Source organism: Coenobita brevimanus, chromosome 65 (genome assembly GCF_032717465.1).
Source record: "Coenobita brevimanus isolate Jiangsu-jjx chromosome 65, ASM3271746v2, whole genome shotgun sequence".
Classification (NCBI taxonomy): domain Eukaryota; kingdom Metazoa; phylum Arthropoda; class Malacostraca; order Decapoda; family Coenobitidae; genus Coenobita; species Coenobita brevimanus.
This window is the reverse complement of record NC_137018.1, coordinates 51,042,679-51,067,087: the sequence shown is the minus strand read 5'-3', so window position 1 is coordinate 51,067,087 and position 24,409 is coordinate 51,042,679. Positions and strand designations below refer to the sequence as shown.

Sequence of the window (24,409 nt, the reverse complement as noted above, 5' to 3'; positions counted from 1 at the left end):
GTACCACGAGCTTTAACCATACTAATCCCAGCAGCTGCAAAACCGTCAGTATTCCTAAATGTGGGAAGGATGGGATTTAACCCTGAAAATGAGGCTACTAAAACCAGTCAATCATAAGAAAATGGTTATGAAAGTATTTGCATGTATATTATAGCAACAACCAATCCTATACTAACCTCTAAGGTCATAGGGGCCCAAAGTTTGGCTACTGTAGTCCAGAACATTTAAGAACAGAATAACAGCATATAACAATTACAGACAAGGCATTCCTCTCATAAAAATGCGGATGAGTTCTAAATATTGAATTTTTCATATAAATGGCATTCACTAAGGACTTGGGGGGGGGGGGGAAAGGGGGGGGGGACAGCTCACAAGAGGTCTTGGCCTGGAGAACACCCACTAGCCCGCCAGTTTCAATTCACAAGGTGGCAGGGGTTTCCTGTCATAAGGACTGTCAGGGATGTAGGGTGGTCTCTTACAACTTGAATGATCTGGACTACAGTACCTTAGCCTCCGACCATTCCCCACTCTGAAGGGGGTATTATGGGATTGGCTAAGTATTTTATTCATTTATGCATGGTTAATAACCAGACTGAGTCATGCCTCCCACACTTCTCTACACTGCAGTTTGAACCATCTCTTCTCTCCATGTTCTTTTAACTTAAAGGTGGGTATCTTCCCATGATGTTTAAAAAACGAACAATAAATACCAGTACATACAAACCTAATCTATTCCTTAAACAATATGCTCTAATAAATATCCTGCATCAAACAACAATCTCCTACAAGTAAATAATTTTAGAAACTCTTTATGCTCAGGATTTTTTTTTTTTTTTTACATTACAAATAACATGCCTATGAAACTCTTGGAGCCTTGTCAGCTGGTGCAAGGGAAGAGGCTGGGGGTTCCTTGCGCTTGGACTGGAGGGGTTCCTGAGTGCCAGGTGGGTCTTGTGCAATATAGATGGCGAGGTCACAGTCTGGGCAGTGGATCGAGATGACGTGGGTGCTGGCATTTACTGATGCTTTTGAGGGTTCCAGATTGCCGTAGCAATTTGGGCAACAGTCAGGAACAGGATGGGTTGGGTAGTGCATAACGTAGTAATTGTCACTGGTGGGTTGTCGTGGAAACACAGTCTTCAGGATGGCTGCAGTCAGGGCACGGGAACAAGAGCATGAGAGGCTAGCTGGCTCTGCTGGCTTCTTGGACTGGGAGGCCTGAATATTGCGCTGCAGAGATTCCACCCAAACACTACGGTCAGCTGTTGCAGATCCACCTCCTTTCTGTGAGTCCACATTTATTTTGTTACGCATATGAGACAACACATCCGATGTGCTGGAGCTGCTTGTATCTGCTTCACGTGCTCTTCCCTGCCCTTGGTTACTACTGAATGTGGAGGAAGGGCGAGAAGTATTTTGAGTGTTGTTAGAATACATTCGTCTGCTGTCACTATTTGATGACGAGGAAGAACTTCCGAGGGTAGTTTTATCCCTGGTACCTGGCCTCCTCTCACTAATATACTTATAACATTTCTCAATGGCAAATTTCCAGGGTGAAACCTCAGCCAGGTCAGTCAGCTTCTCAATATAAGATTCAATCTCCTGGATTATGTCAGAGACTGGAGGAGGCCCTTGCTTACCAGCACAGAATCTCTTAATCACTAGTTCTTTCCTTATATAATAAGAAAGGAACTCAATGGGGTCAAGGGCCCATCGACGGAAGCAGTGTTCTCGTGTAATGCTGCGGCCACATGCATTTTTCTTGGGATTTCTAATGTCATTCAACATGTCACATCCTACGAGCTTCCTGTTGCAATACTGACACTGCAAGTGACCAAAAAATAGGTGGTGCTTGAACATATGTGACCCAACACTGACATCACACACATGACAGGTTACTTTTAGTAACTTTCCATCAATGAAATGGTGTTCATTATCTTCAAAGAAATGAGTGAGGTCATCATTGTCTTCCATACCAGAGTCCAACATCACCACACCAGCAGGGACATTGTTGACCTGACCCCCTCTGTTGGTGCCCATGTCTCTCCACGCTGTCACTGGGGTGGGTGGAGGGGAGTCTGTATCATCAGGCTCTGTCTTCAGCACAACCTCTGGGATGAGTGCAGATGGCTTCACATCTTCCATCATGAATGGATCAGCGTTTACATCTCCAGAGTCACTCGGGTTCTCGCCCTCATTATTGTATTCCACATCAACTGCAAGGGGGTCTTGCCCTCCTTCCTCATTATTTGCTGTGGCACTCCCACTCTCTCCTTCCCCTTGGGGATCGTGTGTGGGATCAGATGGTACACTCTCAGCATTGCTGCTCAAAACACCTGATAGGGACGGTGTAGGAGACATAACCATAGTACTGCCATCAGGCATGGCATTAGTAGCAGTTAGAATGAGGCTGCCACGGACTTGAACCAAAGCAACATTGGAAGTAAGTGAGGACTTAGGAGGTGGAGTTTTGGAGGTCTCTGGTGCCATTAGATCCTTCAGTGGTTTGAGCATCAGGCTGGGTTGACCTGAAGACTTCCCATTGCCCTCCTTGTCTGAAGTGGTGCTTCCATCTTTACTTGAACTGTCTTCTTTGATTGAGCTTTGACTGTCCTCTTTGGCTAGGCTCAGACTGACATCCTTGCTTGAACTGCTATGAACTTCTTTTGTTGAACTTTGTCCTTCTTCAGTGGCTGAGGCACGACCATCATTCTTGTCCATATGAATGGCATTCTTCTTATTTGTACTCTCACCGTCTACCATGGGTGAGCTCTCCCTAAATCGCCTCGATCCTGCCTCACTATCTCCCTCCGACTGGTTGGATGATTCACCCTGTGATTCTCTGCGCAAGTCAGCCAGTCTTATTCGTTTTAAAGCAGATAAAGATGACCTTTCTTCAGAAGTTCTTTTGGGTTTGGGTACCAATGGCTCACTTGTACTCCTATTGTTTCTTTCTTCATCAACCTGTGAACTGGAATGGCAAGCACTTTCATTAATTTTTACTTCTGTTGATGATTTGTTTGAGCTTTCTGAGTCAGGTTTGGCATACTTAGGGTCGGATGTGAGAAAATTCTCTTCCACAGTCTTTGAATCATTAGTATCTGACTGATTGGTCTGGTCTTGTTCCAAGTCAGCATCACCATTCACATTCGTCCCTGGTAGGTTGTTGTCTGCAGAGGCTTCTGCTGGAGCAGGTTTGTCACGACCAGTAGTTGATTCCATAGATGAATTGGATGAGGCTTTCTGTAGCTTATATGGAGATTTCTGATTACCCTCAGAGAGAAGAGAATCAATACAAAAAGTCCCCGGTGGACGGTTGTCAGGTAAGCTTCCCTCTTGACTACAAGACTGGTTTGAATCTTCTTCCCTTTCAGACTGACTGTTCATCTGACCATCTGGAAAGCTAGAGACTGAGCCCAGAGTAGATTCCAGTTCATCAGCCAGTGCAGTGGAGGAGTCCTCACACAAGGGTAGCCCTATCTGAGGCACAGGAGCACTTCGTTCCTCACTTGCTGCCTGGTTACAAGGAGGAGGAGGGGGAGTGGTAACTGCTGCTTCTGAACCAGCATAGCTATCATTACCCTCATGGCCAACCTGGTTTTTGTTGGCTGTGATTTCACTATTGGTGTCTGCCCGCATAGGGGTCTCATAGCTAAGTGAGCTTCTGTTTGCCAATGGCTGAGAATTCATGATATTAGGGATGAGATGGGGATGGGAGGGGAGGTTGCTGCTGGAAGGGGTTTTAGGTGGAGGGGCCTCACAACTAGGCCTTTCCTTTGACAAAGCACCCATGGGTGAATGCATGGGAAGTGGGGAAGACCGTGCTGTGGAGGTGGAAGATTGTGGGATGGGAGGAGGCGAGGGTACAGCAGGGGAATGAGACTGGAGGTTGCTACTTGGAGAGTGAGGAGCATTTGTATGATGCTGTGGTGTGGGAGTGCTGTAGTGTGGGGAAGCATTGAGAGGCTGGAATTGACTAAGGTTGAACTCCTTGGGCTCTGGTGGCTTGCCTGTGTTGTGAAGTTGTTTCTGGATCTGCTGAAACAACTGTGGGAAGTCCTCAACTGGCTGCGTTGATTGCTGGCCAGTCGGAGCCATAGAACCCAGGGCAGAACCAGGGTGAAAGGCCTGTGACCGAGCCTGAAGATGTGACAAATGTGATGCTTGTGGGTGTAGCTGTGGATGCAGCTGTGGATGTGCTTGTGCCTGGGGCAAGAAATGCTGCTGCTGATATCTGGCATCTTGATATTCATGTTGCTGTAGCTGAAATCTTGAATGCTGATAGTCATGCTGTTGTTGCTGCTGTTGCTGCTGCTGGTACTGCTGGGCCTGCCATGAAGATACTGGAGTGAGGGGGTGATAAGGATGGCGAGCACCCTCCATGTCCACCACCGTTTTGTGTACCTGCCAAAACAACATCAGTCAAAACTCATTACCAGCACCTCTCAACTCACTTCTCTCAGTTTACACATTGTGGCACACTAATATGAGCCATGAACACCCCTGTTTACTAGTACAATAGCTTTCTTTAAATGCCTAAACTGGAATACTTGAACATGTGGCAAATGGAGAGAAATACAATGGCAGTACATGAAGTCCTCTTTCTTATACAGCAAACCCGTTATACAAGGATCTGGTATGCGATGAACTCCTGATACGATGACGAAACTTATGACCTTTTTTTGTTACGACAGAAATTTTGTTTTTACGATGCAAGAAACCTCACTGGTCGATATACCATTTCTGCTTTCGGTTATACGATCGCCCTCACATGTCACATCATTTTTTTGTTCAAAGATTGCATTTCCACTCATCACAACTGGACATGTGAGTGTCAGTGATGGATCAATAGTGTGATGCTAGAGTTCAAGCAGCAAGTGTAGTGCAGCAGAGTGAAATTACCAGTTTAGCTGTGTTGGAAACTTGTTTATAAGACATTTTTAGGGGTAACCAGCAAGTGAAGTGCTATGATGTGAAATAGCAACCACTTTAGGTGAGCTGGAAACTTGTTTCTAGACTCTGCTGGGTGGGTGGCCCTCGACCAAATGCATATCCCCACTGAATCCATGTTATGAGTTGATATACAATACACTGCTAGGTAATGGATTTGTTCATATGCATCCTCATCATAAAATGAAGGTGTGCTGTTTTCTTTTTCATTTCTTTTTTTCCCCTTTCTTCTCTATTCAGCCAACTGGAGCATTGAAAAACTGCCTATCAAAGTTTTATCACTACCTGTAAAGCAGATATGCTTGTTGCTCCTAGTCTGCAGTAACAACTGTACTGAATTATGGAAAAAGGTGTGACACTTTGGAAATCATACCTAATACGAACACTGGTGATACATGCTTTATTTCTCTCCATCCCACAAACAAAGCTACCCATGTATTCCTTGCAAAGTAGTCAAAGGTACAGGACTTATTGTACATGGAGTGCCAGGCCCAAATGCAAAACAAGGTTTGAGGTGAACCTGGAGTTTGAGTCGGTCCTAAGTCGGACTTGGGATGATTCTGTCAAAAATTGACAGGAACAAGGTCTGAGTCTTTCACAAGCACAGCCAATGCTCTCAAGTCCAAACTGACTCTGTGTGGGCCTGAGTCAGACTTGAGCATTAAGAACCTGTTATTTAATAACTGTGTAGGGTAGATTCACTTTTAAATTCATAATTTAGCAACACACTTTTAAAATCATAATTTTGCAACAACCCTCAATACAAGATTGTGGCTCATTAAGATCTATCTTTCTACAGCCAGATGCCATAATCCCATAAGGGGTGGCCATATTATTTTGAGTTAGTTGTTTTATGGGGAGGGGCACTAACCCTCCACCAATGCACTTGTTGACACGTGGGGAAACACGTATGGGTTGGTTATGGGGTTACCACCCAGCACTGGAAATGGTTTCCTGGCTTACGGGAAACCATTAGGCTTGTCACTCAACGTGAAGCCACCTAAACAGGAAAGAACAGCAATAAAAGGCAACAGGAAAGATGGGATCAATAGGAGGGAATGAGTGCAAACAGAAAAAGAAAAAAGAAAGGGGAAGGAAGAAGTAGGCTACACTACATCAAATGAGTGGATGATTTGTATTATGATCCTCAGTAAAAAATAAGTAAAATTTATACAAATATTTGGCTTTAGGAAAGATAGAGTATTAGAGATGTGCTGATTGTACTGGTAACGGCAGTATCGGTCATTTTTTGAATATCGGTTAAGCAACGTTGGGTCTGGTTAGTACTTGGATGGGTGACCGCCTGGGAACACAAGATGCTGTTGGCATCCCTACGTGTCAAGTGGGGTTGGTGGAGGATTAGTGCCCCTCCCTGTAAAACAATTAACTCTAAGCCCTTGACCACCCCGTTTGGGATACATGGCGTCTGGCAATGGATGGATGGATGGTATCAGAATCGGTGAAAATATGGCCAATGCTCCGATACATTATATAATACAGTATATATACAGTGCTGTACTCCAATACTAATGTAATATACTATAATATATAATACAGTAGTATTAATATATAATAGTAAGTTATACAGTATAATTTATTTTTAGTTATATCAAATATATAATACTGTATACAGTACAGTAATACTGTACAGCTGGATCTCAATTTTAGTTGCACATGGACTACTTTAGTATATACTACAATAATACAGTAGAATCTCGATTTTAGCTGCACATGGGCTACTTTAGTTGCAGTTTTGCTACTTTTAGCAACCACTGACACTGCTTTTCATCAAGCTAATCTGACAACCCTGCTCCACAAGTACTCATGTTAATTTGACTACAGTCAGCCGTTTCTTATCATGGGTTCTGGACAAAGAAGTACAGTAGAAGTACATCCTCTCTCATCTGGATGCATTTTTAGTACTCTGATATAGATGAAGATGATGAGTCAAAAGTAGTCTGCAAAGAATGCAAGAAATTATTATTATGTGGAGGAAAACAGAGGAAATCTTTCAATACAACAAATCTTAAAAAACATTCGGTATCAGCCATTGGTTAGCATTAGTATCGGTACCGGCCAATATCTTGGCACTGGTAAATCTTAAGAAGATATAGACAGTAATTTTGTACTTATAAAACCTTTCCTCTCCTCCATCCTTCTTTCCTTCCATCCTCTTCAGTCTTTCTTTCCTTCATTCTTTCCATGTCCTTCTGCCTACTAGTGACTTTACACTTCCTCTTTTGTCTTTCTTTCCTTCATTCTTTCCTCTTCCTTCTGTCTGTGGGTGACTCTTCACTGAGTGACAAGCAAAATGGTTTGCTGTACACCAGGAAACCATTTACTACGCTGGGTGGTAACCATATAACCAAATTTTGGCACCTGGTGGTTTAGTGGGTAATTATTGCACTCCAATCGGATTGAGCCGGTAAAGGTTTATATCCAAGGGGTGCTTGGGGTTGATTGCTCACGTAATGCCACTCAGGGATGAGTGAGGATGGTCACCCTCATCTTAAATGTTGGGACCAACTCCCTAGCCCTGGACTCCTATGCTCCTTATGGGGCAATGTAGGATTGGATGATGGATGGATAAATTTTACTAGAATAATTTTCCATCACTGATATTACTTACAAGTGTTGGTGGCAATGGCTTATCATAAACAGTACTGTATTTGTATTACGATGGCATGAGTATTGATGTACAGCACAGACAATGTTATTAGGCTATGACAAAACTTTCTTGTACACATTCCTACACAACTTCAATTAATATTTAGGTTATAGTTTTCATAACGTCTAATACAGTCTGAACTGTGATTTACATTCTCTGTGTCTCATCACCACTAGCAAAGATATGTAGGTTGCACACATTTGTACAGAACACTGAGAATAATTTTCATTGCATATTCAGCTTATTATAATGTAGGTGCTGTTTTGTAATTTTCAGTCCATGCATTCTATGTTGTATTGCAATAAAAGTATATGTTTTGTTATACACTTCTTACATACACTGTCCATGACTACTAGATTTGCACAATACAAAAGGAATCACAGCATAAGCTGTTATGCAAATTTTTATTCTCCATCACTATTAATCAAACAATGATAGAGAAGGCCTTATTATACAATTCTTTGGTAGCTTTTTTATTGGAAAGCTTATACTGTTGACCATTCTTATGATTGTCCATCATTACTGAAATGATAACATGGCGGCCTATTATGTAATTCTTGTACAGTGCTCTGCAAGTTTTATAGCCTACTGACCTTCACTGCTTGAAAATAAAAATATGAATGGTCACCATTTTATGAATCTTCAACTTACGAATTTTTTAATAAACAATCTTGTCCTTTCAGTACAGTATTTAATAAATTACATGAGAAACACCTTACTATAAAAAGGGCTTTGTGTTAATGATTTTGCCCAACTGTAGGCTAATGTAGGTGTTCTAAGCATGTTTAAAGGACTTGGTAGGCTTGGCTAGGCAATGATGTTCGGTTTGTTAGGTGTATTACACGAATGTTCAACTAACGAAAAAATCAGCTTACAGTCAGTTTCTTGGAACATAACCTGATTGTAAGTTGGGGACCACCTGAATAGGCTTTTCTCTAAAGCCATATTCACTAGCTATATTCTCATAAATTTAATTTCTCTATTATTCTTGTAATGTATTAAACCAAAATGAAGCAAGCATTACCACACAGGCTACAGTAATGCTCGTGCTGTATTTCGAAAATAAAATGGGACCTGACCAAGCTTCAGCAAAGAAAATACCCATGCAAATGATGACGACTAACTATAGATACCAATTATATAATGTTTTTTTTTTTTTTTACATAAACCTCTTTTGGTTTATCTTGCCTTGTTTGAAAAATTTAATACAATATTCAAAAGCTTGCGCTGTGACAGGATAACTTTAAAAGAGTCATGAGGGGCATGGCAGCTCAGTGGTAGAGCGCGTGACTCAGGACCAAAGTTGTGAGTTCGCACCACACCCAAGTAAGCTGCCTTGTCAGGAGAGGTAGCGCTCTCCTGTCACCTAGTTGATTGTGGCAACCTTGGCTCAGTGGGTTAGAACACTCTGACTGAAGGGTCAGAGGTTTGAGTCCACCCAAGGGTCATTGATAGACCTCATGAAAGGCATCTGGTCATAAGATGCTACAAGCTCCAAAACCAAAGTCCTATACCCAGGGGCAACGCCTCAGCCCTTAACAAAAAAAGGGGACACAATGTAAAAAAAAAAGTCAGCATCAAGTTCATGACTTAAGACTGACTTTATCAAGTAAGACTTGAGTCTCAATTCAGCCTATGGCTAAGTCAAGCTGCCTGAGCCCGACTTGAGTAAGCCATGAGCCTGGGCTTGGGACCGTCCTAAGCCTGGCTTCCAAATCCAACTCAAGCCTCGGTCTGGCATTTGGGCCCTAGTTATACATTGTACAGTAGTTATACATTACTGTTGTGTTCCAATGAATCAACATTTTTTTCCATACAACTGGTAGCTACTGTAAACTGGGAGAAACAGGAAAGTCAGGTTTGCTGATGGCAAGGGAATTTCAACAGCATAATTCTTCTGTAATTTACAGTAAATTATAGAGAAAAAAATAAAAAGCTGTTTATAACACGAACTTACTGTATATTTTCTGGACTAGTATTCCTATTCTAACCCTGCTGGCTTCCTGGATTATGCTTTCAGATTAAGCTACATTAAGTCAGAACTGAAGGATGTTGCTCCCTCAGTTATACGAGTATAACTTCTTCAATCCCAAGGAGCCTTTCTGTGGTTATTTTTACTGCCTCAATTCTGTTTTTTTTTTTCTCAATTCAGGAACCCTCATACTGAATGGGTTAATGACATCTACATCTAAACCCCTCCAGTCTGATATGTGTCCATAGTTAAATAACTCTGTCTGAAGATGACATGAATGAAATAAAATTGCTTCACTGTTGTGAAGGAATTATGTTAGGCAGCATCATGATTCATTTGTGTGATGCTCATTATCTTAACCCATTCAAATCAAATACATAATTTTCATTTTATTTCTGTTGCTCATAAGCAGTTTTATTCAGCTAAGGAGAATACCCAAGTACTGAAGTAATTAATGCTGACTATACTCAACTCCTCCGACTAAAATTTAAATACAACTGCCCACCAGTTGCAACAACACAAAAATGTTTCATCTGAATGAAATGGCTGATAAATCTTGCATGATGAGAAAGTTCCATAACAGGACACCATTAAAAAAGACAAAGTGCATAAAGATTAAAGGACATTCATGGCACCTATAATGGATAGTTTCTAAATCCTTACAATGACCAACTTTTGGTGGAAAAGTCACATTTTATCCTTAGGAAGACTTAACAGGCTACAATTTCGTATTAGCCCTCTTATGGTCAGGACAAATCTAGTATTTTATTACAGCTCATACCAAACTAGCTTATTCTCTTGGGGTGAGTCAGACAATAATGAGGCATTATATATTGCAGGCTAAAATTTCAATGCTAAAAGAAATGAGGAACTCATTCACTTAAGTTATGAAGGAGGGAAGGTCATAAATTCCCTATGCAGGCCAGACAGTATTATGTCTATCAGCCATTGGTTGGATATACTTGACAAACAAAATGCTGTACTGTATTTTATACAGAAAAGAAACTGAAGTGTACCTGCACTAGAGGGGAATTAAAAACTTTGTGATTCTCTTTGCCAGCCATATTTAACTACGGGTTGTGGAAATTAACAGAGTAAATGAGTCTTCACCAAACAAAATAAATGAACAGTTTTCTAACCCCTATTTCCTGTTACCATCTGCTGCAGCTGAGAATTAAAAAACATAAAAAAAAATGGACTAGCCTTTAAATAATAAATTAACTGTGACATATTAATGAAAAAAGAATTAGTACATAATGGACCATGGATAATGAAGGGCTTACCAATCTAATACAATTTAACAGTGAAAGCAAAAGCAGTATGTTAAGTTCTTAGACTGTGAAATACCCTACTATAAACAAACCATATTTAACCCTCAACTACCCTAGTTTAACCACACCGAACATATAAATAAAACATTAAGCACAGTTAATGAAAAACATCTAAAAACATTCTTAAACTTGAGATCATGAAGGGTAAGGCAAGCCACCGAACTGACAGACAATTTTGTAACACCTGTAATGATAACAGGCAGGTTTCACAATCACTGCTGTTTGAGTCTATCCTGTGGCTACTATACTCTGTCCACCTTAACTTGGCCTAAAACTGTCACATCTCCAACATGAATACTGACCTTTACGATAAGATTAAAACTAGAATATAGTACAGGTCATGCAAAAGTGCCACTGAATGAATGCAGAACTGTAGCACTGGCTTACGCCACCACTGGACAATGGGAAATAGCTACAAAGTTAGGGTGGACAAACTATAATACCTATACCCCCTTATGTTATAGTTTCAGTCATTTTCTGTGCTACTGCTAGTAATCACTTTATGTTACTAGCAAAAGGTTGGGGTGTTCATAAACTAGTAAAATAACAACTCTGAAAATAGTAATTTTGGTTTGCATCACAGCTATCCATGTTGGGGATTGATCTGGTTAGGCCATATAAAATTAGACTGTGAAATTAGCCCAAAATGTAGCCAGCCAGCATCAACAATACAAGACGCTGAACTCCCTTATATATACAGTATGTAACCCCATCATGAGTTCCATCAACCCCTTCACCACAGTATCTTTTTTTTAGTACAGTGACTCCTCAATATATGTTGCCTTTTTATGTCCCTCCTTGTAATGAAGTCCACAGTAAACTGCAGAATGAATGCCTATTAATGATCCAATGCTACCTATAATACAGCTGATAATCAATTTGCCTAAGTTTACAGCATCAGCTGCCAGGAAAAAGTTGTGTGTTGGAACACTTTCCGGACATAAGGTACACTGAGGACATACTGTACACTATATTGCATCTCGCTACATGTAGATAACCATTATCAATTTAGAAGAGCTTTTGAACCGGAGGGGGTTTAGAGAGAGCCTTCATTAACCCCTTGGGTATGTGAGGACTCCAAAATTGAATTAAATCACCTGGCAGTAACAAGAAAAATTACAGGTCAATGTAGTAAAAGGGTTAACAGAGCCTAATATTTGGGGACTGCCTTTCTCTCAGTGATCTGTTGTTAAAAATATTGCAACATGTTCACCCAGTCTGCAGGATTATACCACCACGTCATCCAGACCTTCTTGTTCTTCGTCTTCTTATTGGAGTTGGCCACTAGCTATGTCGGCCACACCTTAGTAGGGAAAGAAATGCAGTCATCAGGGAAAAGCAGAGCTACCAGAAATCAGTCATACGGCAGGGAGTGGGAAAGAAAAAAATGCTTAACTCCTTCAGTAGAGTAGTTTTCTTTTATTATCACCAAATACTTTTGTAAAACCTGAGAAGCACAGGTCAGGTGCAGACAAAAGAAACAGAGACACTGCCTTAACCTGGCCACACAAGAACTGGTTGATTTCTGGCTGATATAATTTACAGTGGTAGGGTAGGAAAGTGGTAGCACATTTCCTCACTTATCCCCAACTAATATCGCTCCCCACACCGTAACTCGTCAGTCAAAAATGTCCCAGTTCTTATGCACTCAGGTTAGGAAAGTGTCAGTTTCTTTTGCTGGCACCTGAACTTTAGTAGCAAAAGGGGTTAATGTAGGTTATATCCATTTCCCCCAATTCAAAAACTCTCTCCCAGATCGAATAAAATAACCTGGTGGTACTAGGAATATTAATAGGTCATCCAACTGACAGGGTTAAGTAGCCTTAGTAGGAGAATAAATGCACTCATCCAGGAAAAGAAGCTGTAGAAGGCATCAGTCATACAATATGGAACATAGCAGTAGAAAAGTGTGAAAAATAAAGTGCTTAATCACCACACTTCAATGATGTATACCCTATTTTATTCCTACTGCCTCTACATAATTTTGTTAAGATTTTGAGAGACCATTTATAGTGACTGGGTTAGAAACAGTCTCCATTAACTCCTGCACAACCACGTCTCCCTGTATATTAATAAACTCCGTCACAGCAGTACCAGGAATTAAGTAATGTGTCACCAGAATGGAGAAGTCAAGTGGCCATAGCAGAGACAGAAATGCAGTAGTCAGAAAAAATAACTTCTAGATGTACAACAATTAGTCATTGCTATGGTACAAAACTGCAGCAAAGACAAAACAAAATTAATCCATTCAATTTAACAACACTGTAAAATTTGTTCTTGCTAACTTCAGATCATTCTGCTTAGGGAGAGACATTTAGAGATACTCAAACCCTATCACCATAGATGGTCCCCCCAAAGCATGACATCATCATCTGGGGGGGGGGGGGAAATCTTCGGGCTCAAGAGATTAAGCAGTATTTGAAAGGAAAAGAAATCTGGTAACCAGGGAAAATAAGTTATAGAAGAAATCAGTCATTATTTGAAGTACACTTTAGAATGAAATCCACATAGACCTACATGACAGAAAAACTGCTCATCTGCCAACTCATTGTCATGACATTCATGTTAAAATGAGCTACCCTAAGTTAATTAAATTAAACCAAACCTAACCTACCAGCAACATAACTTTAATGCGCAATTAAATTTGAATGTCTATTTGCCTCTTCTGATTCTTTTTCTTACTGCTGATGTCACAGATGTTTAAATGAGACCTACTGGAGACAGGTGTAGAATCACTCATAGATGGATAATAATAAACACCTCTGTCCACAGTCATATTCAAGCACTTACGAATCTAGCAATGACTGACAGGCAGGAGAGTTGAACAAACTTTTGTGTCTTACTGTAGCTACATGTGGTAATATAAAGGGTCAGGAGCTAAAAAATCCTGTCTCCCTATATTTACCATCCACTCCATTTTAGCCCCATTAGAAGTGCAGGGGCCTGAAGCTAAGCTATTTAGTCCAAACATTTACCTTTAATGCAAGTGTGATCAGCCTCACTTGAATGGTTGGCATTATTTGGGCAACAAGCCACCACCAACCCTCAGATATAAACATTCCACCTCTGGCTGAAGCCCCTTAACCACTAGACCACCTGGTGCCATTTGGTTGTGCAGTTACCACCCAACATAGCAAAAGGTTTCTGGGATTAGTTACAAGAAACCACTGACCCTGTAACTCGAAGGTTGCACTAAATCAAGTGAGTGAATGGTGAGCACCAACTACCATAACCTTCATCATTAGGCTATTCTTGTATTATTCTAGTAGTTTTGTCACACTCTTACTGAAGCTGCTGAAAACTGGCTAACTGGCTTACAAAACGGTGCTGCAGTTATACTCACCTTATGCTCTTATTTACTAGTACTGTATACACATATGGTAAAAAGACAGCAGCTTGTGACAAAATGTTTATGAAGGGAAAAATTGTGAGTGGCTATACCTATTACATCCTTATTTACAAAATGGACCTACATAAAAAAAAATATTTTCCTTGCAATTGTTTATCAAGGAGAATTTACTTACAAATGCATAAACTAAGTGGTACACATGTTAATTTCAATGTTGATTAGGTGTGTGGGTGCAATTCCAAAATAAATTTGTTTCCAGCGCTAGCTCTGTTCACTATCACATCTATGTTAAGATTAGGTTAGGTTAAGTTCAAACAATTCTTTTTAACATAGGCTAGATGGAATAATGGACAGAGCTAGGACTAGTGAATCCCCCTCCTCCTCATTTACTAAGTACAAAACAATGTATTTGAAATGGAAAAGCCAAGAAAAAGAGCCTTCATAATTAGGGAACATGACATCACAAAATGCATTAAAAATTGTACACAATTATGGACAAAAACCTTACATTCAACTATGTATTTATGGACAACAGTGAAACGAGAATGAATAATGTCAAAATAATTGACAATATGTAGCACACTATACGAAATATTATTCACAAACAATATCATGCAGAATCATGTACCGGTACCCAATACTTTGGGGTGGGGGATAAAATCAAACATAGGCTATAAGAAATTACAAAATCCTATGCAAATCCCATGACAACAGCAATTCTGAAACACTCATTTTATTCTAATAAAATATTAACCTTCCGAACACAAGAAATGACTTTGAAGTAATTAAAAGAGTGGCCTTTTTTTTTTTTTTTTTTTCTTTTTTAATACTGGTATTAATCAAACCTTCTTCTTTGATAGCCTTCTCTTAGTCTGGTAGTTTAGTCACTCTTGTAAGTGTTGCCTAGCACGGGCCAACAGGCTTACTGCAGTTAACCTCTCTTTTTATATCCTAAATTGTTAAACAATGCCTATTTATTTTTAATACAGGACAACGTGTAAAATATAGGGATTTCTAAATATATGTAAATAAGAAGCCTGAATCTATGTGCCTTTTTATGGTACTAGGATACACAGTTTTCTTTCTTACATGCAATTTTACAAAATTTTTCATTTCCCCCCACCTCCCCCTTACTGGTAGGTGTTTGTTGTCAATTTCTATTAATTCAGTGTATTTGTTCAGCTCATCTCACCAAATCCACGATAAATTGTCACGGACAGCTTACATGATCTTACTAACTAAAGTACTGTAGTTGAATGGTGTAAATAGCACTTGAAAATGAAAACTTGACCAAACCCAACATAGTAACATCAAACAACTCAAAACCCACTAGAAAACTAACAAAAAATAATTCTTCATTTGCGATAAATCACTTCATCCACTAAATACGGATGTTACTGACGCAAGGCATTACATAAACCAAAAACTAAATTCGAGCTTCCTAGGATGGAAGTCTATTATGCCAAGTTTAAGCTAATTAGCAATTCTGCTGTCGAAGTGGCGGTAGGAACTACACCACACTATATACGCAACTCTACAGGCTACTATGACTACATACACACAGATCATGACATATGGAAAAACCTACAATTGATTTCTATTGAATATCACTTCATCGTACTGGGGGAAGTGACGCTCTCCACTCACCCAGTCTGTGACCGTTCACGTTCAATACAGCGGCAATATGAAGACCTCCACCACACTGCTATGTCCTGGAGCAGCCGTGGGCATCAAAGAGCAACATCACTGGCACAAGGCGAGGTCATAAGCTTTAAATAATCGAAAAAACAGAGCAATACCGGACACCCACAAAGCCAAGAGCCAGGTGGCCTGCGCGCGCGGCTTGTGTTTGTAAACAAATCTCTTATTAAGTGGCTTTCAATGGCTTATTTTAAGAAATTAATTTGCAATATAATATTAGTACTTAATTTTATATGTACACATGACAAAACTATCATGAAAATAGGTCAACAATACAAGTACTCTAAAACGATTTTCAGAGAAAACGATTTACTAGTCTCTTTTATGGATAACAATTTCATTTTTCTTAAATTAAGTGAAAATATTGCCTGTTAGCTATCACTTCAAGGCTTCTTTCTATTTACACTGAATGTGAGAAACAAATCAGATAATTTTCAATTGCCGACAGTCAATGAATGCCAACAAATTACTAACATAAATTTTTGCTGATATACATGGTAATATGGTTCAGATAAAAAATATACAGTATTTTCGTTAACCACTCACGTTACTAACTAGCAACTGCCACTGCTATAGCCACAGAAATTACATGGGCTATCCATTGTTTCGGTGATACGCATAGGCCTCCTCATTTATCGTCACACCGGCCATCTTGCATAGGAAATGTTTTGGCGCGATTTTCAAAATGTATTTACTAACTTGGAGATCCTTTTGGGTCTCTAATAACAGGTACAGGATTTATTGATTGGATTCACCAGATGGATTTCTGTTGATCTATCTATCTATTGCCAGACTCCTTAATCCCGTAAAGGATGACCACAAACAAATCGCCTCCATGTCGCCCTGTCTCCCCGCCGTTTCACTGCCCTCCTCTCACCTCACATCCCCCTCTCTCATATACCTCTCCATTCCATCCCTGCACCTCATCATCGGCCTCCCTCTCCCTCTCCCCTCCTCCACCTCACCCACATACACTCTCCTCGTTAGTCTCTCTCTACGTGACCAAACCACCTCATAGGTTTTCCATATTAATTATTAGTGGACAACTCTTTCAAGATGACTATGACATGTAGATATTACTGAAATTCGAACGTTAAGACTTGAAGCCGCGTTGCATGTCTGTTTAGTTTAAGCAATTCTAACATTGGACAAGACCTCGGTTTTGACAATCATCATAATTACTGAACCACAGGAATGCATTTACTACAGATCCTACACGTTTAGGGCCTACCATTCACAGACCTGATATGGAATGAATGTTAAAATCTGACCTAAACCGCATTGGTAAGTATCCCTGTCGCATGCAACAATGAGAATTTATGTAGAATATACGGTGTGTGTGTGTGTGTGTGTGTGTGTGTGTGTGTGTGTGTGAGAGAGAGAGAGAGAGAGAGAGAGAGAGAGAGAGAGAGAGAGAGAATTGGGGGAGTTAGATGCACCTTTCAATAACCCCATCAGTAACAGTGGTGGGCTGCATCAAATCGCGTGGGGATATCAAGGAGAGAGAGAGAGAGAGAGAGAGAGAGAGAGAGAGAGAGAGGCTGCAGCTGACCTTTTCCTGCAGTTCATCATCTTCCTTTGGCGGCAAGAGGGTGTTTGTATAACCATATGTAGTCTGATTACGTCGGTGCTCCCACGTGAAGGCATCTCTGCAGCACCGTTTATTAACGGAAACGAATCTCATGTACCAAAATGTTCTTAAAATTGGTTAAGTAAACAATGAAACTGACAAACTGTAAAAATATTTATTATTACTTCATTACACTTGATGGCACATACAAAATCTTACACTGAAAAAAGTAACACCTTTATTACTCCTCCCCTGAGTGGTTACTCTCACCTGTGGATGGCCCCCCTAATACCTGAGGTTTAGTCACCTGTGGGTATCCCCAACCTGGGAGTTACCCTCACCTGTGGGGAGTCCTCCCCGAGGAGTTAACCTTACCTATGGGTCAACCCCCCCAACAATTCTTTCCTCTAGTAAATTTAAAACTCCATGAGAGATCCCCGTGGCTTAGCTACCACATTCCAGATCATTTAAACCACAAGAGTCCATCTTATATACCTGGCAGTGTTTATATGACAAGAAAAACCTCAGGCCACCTGGATTCAAACAATGGTGAGTTCAGGGTAAACAGAAACAGGTAGCACAGTCTGGGACCAGTAAAAAAAAAAAATAATAATAATAATAAAATAAAATAGTTGGCGTGACAATAATAATAATAATAAAATAAAATAGTTGGCGTGACGTTATCACTGACCAAACACTTAGCACTGCAATATAACGTGACGTCACTAGTAGCTTGCCAATTACAGTAGATTCATGTACGAGGCCGAAAGTTCCCGATTAGCTTTAATTTTGATTGTTTACATAATGTCAGTGGAACCAATCACAATAAAACATAAAATCTCCTGTATCTATTAAGCCTATGCATATTTGGTAGTGTAAGAAGCCTCCAATACATGCCGAGGAAAAAACAAAAATCACATTTCAATTTCATCAGTTACTACAGAACTCAATGGGAGTGGTACTTCCTTGAGTAAGTTATTTATGATCTCCAACTAATCATCTTTGTCTACAGTGTCAAGAGGCACCTAAACTCTCCTTACAATCTGTATTCTGTACATACACTACTGTGTCATACCAAATCATGTAATTCTTATAATAACGGAGTTAACCATAGCCCTGACATGGGAATTATCAACATATAATGCACATATACCTGCACCACCGCACAGAACAGGAGCTGTAATATACTGAACAGATGGTGTTTCTCCGTAACGTAATATTCTGAGCAATGAAATATAATTTACTACAATAATACGGCAAAAAATATTATACATACACACAACCATCATCCACTCACTTGATGTAGTGTTGCTACTTCTTCACCTTTATCACTTTTTCTGTCTTCCCTCTCTCTTCCTGTTTCTCCCATCTTTCCTGTCACTTTTTAATACTCCTCTTTCCGTTTCAAGTGGCTTTGCAATGAGTGAAATGCCAAATAATTTCTTGTAAGTCAGGAAACCATTTACAAAGGTCATATAACCAACTCACATATGTTCCCTACGTGTCAGCAAGTGGGTTGGCGGAGGGTTAGTGCCCCTTCCCGTAAAACTACTCAAAGACAAACGACCACTCCTTATAGGATAATGGCATCTGGCTATAGATAGATAAATAGATGATATGTCTGCACACAGACACAACTGCAACCCCGGCGACTTTACTTTCCTTGGCAATTTTTTACACAATAGCATTAGCAGAAAATCAGATCAGTAAATAACCAGTGTGAAATAATTACAGGCACAAAAGTCTGATGCCATCATGCCTGCGTCTTGTAATGAAAATGAAAAGCTTGACAAAATCCTCGTAATATGCCAGGGAAATGATCCAAAATATCGGTAGTTTCACACAACCAGTATTGTAAACTGAGATATCTATTGGATTTATAGTGAACAATGGGACTTTAATAAGCAATCTTTAAATAATTTACTGTGGACTTCAGTGCAAAAAGGCAACAAATAACGAGGGCTCATAAGAGTACAGTATAGTACTAGAGTCAAGAGTGGTCATTACCTTACACGCAACAGTTTGAATCTTCTATAGGTGAATGAAGGATTTATATAACGTATAATGCTACCAGAAGCATAGTCAGACTCCTGTCCTTAACACTTTAACTCAGAAGATGCCGTTGTTAATCCTCAAAACCTCCAGGCCATTTTATTCATTATCAAGAAAGATGTTTCATGTTAAAGTGAATGATAAAAGCTTAGTCAAAACCCTCTGTTAAGTAAATAAAAACTCCCATAAAGAAAACAAAACCGTCCGTTGATATCAAGACTAAAATTAATAATAAGAGGCAATCTTAGCAGTAGGTCAGGGATGTTCCAAAATACAATTTTTCTCACCAATGGCACTGTAAATCAGTGAGGCCTGCCAAATTAACCTCATACATAGTACAGTCTTTAGTACTCTTTCAGTGACTTTGTGGACTTAGGAAAAACAAATACATAAAAATAAAAAGAAGACTTACAATACATCACTCGACTGAAGGCTTAAACATTTTGGGTTATAGCAGCCTAAACTTAGGCCCGTACACCCTGATGTAGGTGATATGGGACTGGGTATTAGAGTTTAAACATGAAATCCATCCATCAACCAAAATTTTATTACCTCATCCAGAGCAGAGGGTGCCAAGGAGAGGCTACTCAGTCCATAGATTTTAAGTGGCAGTGACCAGTTGTTCATCCCTGAGTGGCATTATGTGAGCATGTAATCCTAACCAGCCCTAGGACCTCTACTCATAAGGGTCACACCCAGTTGCGGTGCCTTGACTTACTAGATCACCAGGCATCTATTTATCGATTACTCAGTTACCATCTAATGTAGTAAATGGTTCCCTGGGCTAAAAGAAATATATAGGCTTGCCTGAGTCACCTGAAGGTACCGTAGCACTACACTGAGTGAGTGGATGGTAGAAGTACAGAAATAAAATAACTGTCGCAGTCTAAATACAGAAAAGGTACGAAAAAAATCTATGACAGCTAAAAGTAATGCTTACAATTCTGAGAAAAATTCTTCGAGGTTTGGACACTTTTACCGTTACTGAATGACTAATAATATTTGTTTCACCACTGACGTAAACTGCATAACAAATAACAGCACAACTGTGCAATTTCAAACCACTAATAGAGACACTAACAAAATCTCAGGATATAATCAATCATCTACGTCTACAAGATCTTGGTCCAGGTCTTCTTTTACCGGTATGTATCTTTTTATAATTCTTGAAGACTATGGACTTATCTGAGGCTGGGACAAAATGAAAAATGAGGCTACAAGTTGGACAGATGTAGGTGGTGATCATGGTGATTGTGTTGACAGTGAAGCGAGTGGGATTGATAAAGGTGTAGCAGTCGGGGCAGTCCTCAGGGACATTGTGGCTGGGATACCTCACAACTAAGTATCTGCCGTCAGGAGGTGTCTCGATAATGTGAGGTTTCTTAAGCCGGCCAGATGTTCGCCGGAAGTGTACGGGCTGAGAGCCAGGCAAAGTCAAAGATATGTCCAAACTTGGACTTTCAGTACTCTTTAATTCCAAGAAATGTTTTTGCTTTTCAGCCCTGCGCTTCTCTTCCATTAGCTTTCTGTACACCTTAGAATTATACTCTTGGCACTTCTTAAGAGGAAGCTTCCATGGCAGATCACTGGACAAAGAAGAGAGTTTCCTTAAATATCTTCTAAGTTCAATCTGCAATGCAAAGTTCTCCAATGGAGGTTTACCGGCCTTACAAAAGTTCTTGATGAGCAGATCTCGTTTGAGATGGAAAAGCAGGAATTCTGCTGGTTCAATTCCCCATCTCTCAAAACTGTGCTTCCCACTGCCACTTGGGTCCATATCACATTCTAGATCTAGGATATTAATCATGTCACAGTGGTAGAGAACGGTGTTGCAGTACACACAGGCCACACTACTAAAATATAAGTGGCTTCTTAACTCATTTTCGTGTACAGTCAAGTCACACACATAGCATTCAATTTCATAGTTTGTGCTATTCTCATTTTCAACTGTAAAATCAGGTTGGATTTCCATCCTGCTGTCATTGTTGGATATGATATTGATTTTGTCACTAGCTTTTCCAGCCACTTTCACATTTGTCAACACCACACCATTTTCCTTCCTTGCATTACACTGCCTAATAACTGGAGCTGTCACACTCTCTGCTGCAACCAGAATGTTGTTTATTATATCTCGATATCCGTTGGACACTTCTCCCTCTAAATTTCCTTCACAACTTGGCCATAAATTCAGAGACGGAGAGTCTGAACCATCATAGCTACTAGTACTAAAATCTGAATCAGGCTGGTCACACTCGGCTGTACCACTGAGACTAGATTTACTGTTGCTGTCAAACTGTTCATTAGAGTTAGAAGTGCTTTGTTCGGCTATGACACAATTTGCACTCCATTTACTGTTATTTTGTTCTATTCTGCTCTCGTCACCAGCAGTAAGTGCATCTTGGCCGGAAGATATCAAGTTGTCGAGGATACTAGGCATGGGATAAGGAGGAGGAGGGAGGGAGGGGAAATAATGCGGTGGAGGAGAAGGGGGCTGAGGTGGCAAAGGGGGAACAGGGAGATCTTGTGGAAGAGAAGGGTAAGGAGGAGGAGGAAGGAGGAGATCTTGTGGAAGAGAAGGGTAAGGAGGAGGAGGAGGGAGAAGATCTTGTGGAAGAGAAGGGTAAGGAGGAGGAGGAGGAGGGAGGAGATCTTGTGGAAGAGAAGGGTAAGGAGGAGGAGGAGGGAGGAGATCTTGTGGATGAGGATGAGGAGGAGAGGGGAGATCTTGTGGATGAGGAACACGAGAGGAAGGGGGGAGATCCTGTGAACGAGGAACAGGAGAGGGAGTGGCGAGATATTGTGAAATGGCTGGAGGATCAACAGTACGGCGAAAAGAGGAAGTTGGGGGAATATAATTTACTTCCTCTGTAGCATTTTTATCAGTAGACTCGCCTTGACCATTTAAGCTCTTCTCTTTTGTTTCATCAGTCAAATTTATCTGCTGTGGATGGTGAAGCGACCTTGCAATCCCCTCAATTTGACAATGGCAGTGTGTCACCAGCTTAGAGTAACTGAATGAGTTACTCTGCTTCACTTGATCTACTGATTTTGCCGTCTGTTCTATTGGTGCAAGTGAACGTACCATCTTTTCATGTCCTGTTTTGTCTTGTGTGACTGTGTTCTCTTTTAACTTTCTCCGTGGCAGAAATCGTCCCTTTTTGTCTCGGAGTAGGTCTGCTACTGACTGATAATGAGGCTGTTTCTTTTGTTGATTACAGGATGTATTCATTGATCCTTTGTACTGTAATTCCTGTGTGCTGGTCACATTACACCGCCTTTGCTTAATCATTGAATACATGTCACCGGAGTCATGGCTTGAATCTTCACACATTCTCTTAACCTCTTCAAACCGTTCCTTCATTATGTCAAGCTTACTTCGCTTACGCTTTTTTAACTGTCTTTGTATCCCTAGCTCCTGTATGCGAAACATATACATATTATGTAGTTTGCCTCTTCTCCTAGTCTTTAGAGTACCAGACATTTGTCCTGGTGGTTGCTCACTTTCTCTACTTGGTGGGATGGGTGTTGGTACAGAGACCTGGACCTGCTGTGACCTAACGCTGTTTACTTCACCATGATCTTCAGTGCTCTTTTGATCTGGTTCATTACTTTCTCTTAAAATAGTATTCTCTTTTTCAATTTTTCTACATTTCACATGTTTACTTTTTCCAGCAACACTCCTCTTTGTAACAATTTCCTGTTGTCCACTTGCCACCTGTTTCATTTCAGCTTGCTCTCTCAGTTTAAAATGAATGTTCTTCCCCTTCGGCTGCAGAATCTTGAACTCTTTTCCTCTGCGCTTGGACAACTTGCAGTTCTGCAGATCAAGTAACTTCGTACACTTCTGAATTCTACTTACTCTATTCTGATCAGTGCTACTCTTAGTCGACTTTATGACAGGCCTTTTAACTAGTGTGGGTATACCATTTAACATGATGAGTTTCATATCGAAATTTTTTTGCTTTCTAATTCGACTCGAAGGTAAAGAGCCTGTCTTCTTGACTGACTGATCTTTACAAATCAAGGCAGTTGTTGCTCGTGTGGCTTCTGAAGGTGACCATTTAGTAAAATGGTCTCTCCTTGCAAGTCCTGTCATCACCAGTGTTTGTGAATCTGACACCTCCTCTTGCTGTGAACTGGTCATTTCTCTCATACCGGTGGATTCCCTGAAATTTTCTGTATTTTCATGTTCCTGATCATGTTCATGTGAACCAGTTAGTTCATCATTATTTTGAGCAGACCTCACTATCTTGCCCTTTATAGAATCTGAGTCCTTTCCCCTTTCCTTATCACAACTTTTTAGCTTATTTTTAATAAGCCTGAATGGAAGTCCATATTCTGATGCTACACATTTGTTCTGCCCAGCTACCCTCTCAGGTAAACTTTGGGTTCTGTTCACTGACTTGTCTTGGTTTTGCACAATTTCTTCCCCTCCCAAATTCATTTTCTTAATTCTCTCTTTCTCGTGCCTTATTTCTGCTGCACCATCACTAGCAATGCTAACATCTGCCAAAATGTTATCTGGTATACTGCTTCCATCCACTAAGTCCAGGCCATTTTCTTCCATGGATTCAGTTGCATCCAGCTGACATTCTTGTGTGCAGTTTCCACTTGATCTCTTTTTTGATGCACCTACGGTATTCAACCGACTTTCAAGTGGATTATTTTCCCTCAGCTTGTCATGTAAGGTCATTGCATTCGATTCCTGCATTGTGGAAACTCCTGTTGCATCATTCAAAGTGTTATTCATCTGCAGTAAATTGTCTGAACCAGACTCTAACATACTTTGCCTTCTCACTTTTGATTCACTTTTATC

At 40.3% G+C, this 24,409-nt stretch overlaps 1 protein-coding gene across 1 annotated transcript; it reads right to left on the bottom strand.

Moving 5' to 3' along the window:
- Positions 1 to 362: 362 nt before the first annotated feature.
- Positions 363 to 12,177, bottom strand: LOC145404858 (uncharacterized). The gene is made up of 2 exons (XM_080276362.1): positions 12,135 to 12,177; positions 363 to 4,404 (listed from the first exon to the last, which is right to left on the bottom strand). The coding sequence occupies exons 1-2, from the start codon at positions 12,162 to 12,164 to the stop codon at positions 856 to 858; spliced, it is 3,579 nt and encodes a 1,192-aa protein (XP_080132488.1). The 5' UTR covers positions 12,165 to 12,177; the 3' UTR covers positions 363 to 855.
- Positions 12,178 to 24,409: the final 12,232 nt, after the last annotated feature.